The following is a 1,642-nucleotide window of genomic DNA, read 5'->3' as shown; positions in this document are numbered from 1 at the left end:
TATGAGCACAGGATCAGAATGGAGAGAACCATGCCTGACACGCCTCAGTAAAATGATGTAGCTGAGCGGATGAACCGAACGTTGACAGAGAGAGCCAGAAGTATTCGGATACAGTCAGGCCTACCGAAGCAGTTCTGGACAGAAACGGCAAACACAGTAGCTTACTTGATCAACCGAGGTCCATCAGTTCCATTGGAGCACAGAATACCAGCAGAGATATGGTGCGATAAGGAGGTAACCCTCTCACATCTCAAAGTTTTCGGTTGTGTAGCTTACGTGCATGTTAGTGATCAAGGAAGGAATGAGCCTGATCCCAAGTCTAAGAAATACACATTCATCGGGTATGGCGAAGATGAGTTCGGTTACCGTATTTGGAACAACGAAAATAAAAAGGTGATCAAGAGCAAAGATGTGATATTCAACGAGAATGTGATGTACAAGGACATGCACAAGACAGATGATTCAGAGAACGAGTCAACATTTGTAGATGCAGATGATGTCCTAGATAACCTCTAGGAAGAACCTAATGTAGAAGGTCCTCAGCCAGAAGAGTATGTTGGACAGAACAAAGATGAGTTCGGTTACCGTATTTGGAACAACGAAAATAAAAAGGTGATCAAGAGCAAAGATGTGATATTCAACGAGAATGTGATGTACAAGGACATGCACAAGACAGATGATTCAGAGAACGAGTCAACATTTGTAGATGCAGATGATGTCCTAGATAACCTCTAGGAAGAACCTAATGTAGAAGGTCCTCAGCCAGAAGAGTATGTTGGACAGAACAATACGTAGAAGCCCGAAGCACCAGCTCCGATATTACGGAGAACTACTCGTCCTCCTGTGTCTAATAGCAGATACATGAATTATATGTTGCTGACAGATGGAGGAGAGCCTGAAAGCTATGATGATGCTTATCAGAGTGGAGATGTGAGCAAGTGGGAGTTTGCTATGAAATAAAAGATGAAATCTCTGATCTCCAACCAGACATGAGAACTAGCTGAGTTGCCCATGAGGAAGAAGGCACATCACAACAAATAGGTGTATCGAGTGAAAAAGGAACATGATGGTTCCATAAGATACAGAGCTCGACAAGGTCAAAAGATTTCAACAGAAGATCCAAGGAAGAAAGAATCCAGTAGATACGTTGACAAAGACAGTGTCCCAACAGAAACTGGAGTTGTGCGTAATTTCAATTGGCCTTCATGCATAGGTGATGAGGGTGGAGCCACACAGGAGAAGGCGCTTGTTGGGATAGCCTGCTGACGACGGTATGGTCTCCAAATGGGAGATTGTTAGTGTCGGTGTAGACCTACGTTACTCGGACACGACGGTTTGACCGTCGTACCGGTGTCGATACGATCCGACATCGATTCGGGTACGAAATACGGGTCAGATACGGTGGTTGACACTCGGATACGACGAGGTGTGTGAATCGAAAAACCAAAAAAAATAGAGAAAGAAAAGATGAAAGAAGGGGACCGACGACATACTTGCGGTTCTTGAGGAAGAAGGGCCCGATCTTCAGGGCCATGGAGCTCGCAGCCCCCACCTCACCGCCGGTGACCCTGACGTACACGTCCACGACTTGGGAGGGATCAAACTTTGGCGGCATCTCTTCGCTTGCTTGCTTCAGCTGCTG

The 1,642-nt window shown here is 45.7% G+C and overlaps 1 protein-coding gene across 1 annotated transcript in view; it reads left to right on the top strand.

Moving 5' to 3' along the window:
* The window catches only part of LOC109846023 (plastidial pyruvate kinase 4, chloroplastic-like), a 6,955-nt gene continuing 6,174 nt past the window's right edge, over positions 862–1,642 (top strand). The window contains 1 exon segment of the mRNA XM_020415245.1: positions 862–930. Within this exon segment, the coding sequence (XP_020270834.1) occupies positions 862–930 (69 nt within the window).

Source organism: Asparagus officinalis, chromosome 6 (genome assembly GCF_001876935.1).
Source record: "Asparagus officinalis chromosome 6, Aspof.V1, whole genome shotgun sequence".
Taxonomy (NCBI): domain Eukaryota; kingdom Viridiplantae; phylum Streptophyta; class Magnoliopsida; order Asparagales; family Asparagaceae; genus Asparagus; species Asparagus officinalis.
Note: the sequence above shows the minus strand (reverse complement) of the source record. Positions and strands in the feature narration are given on the sequence as shown.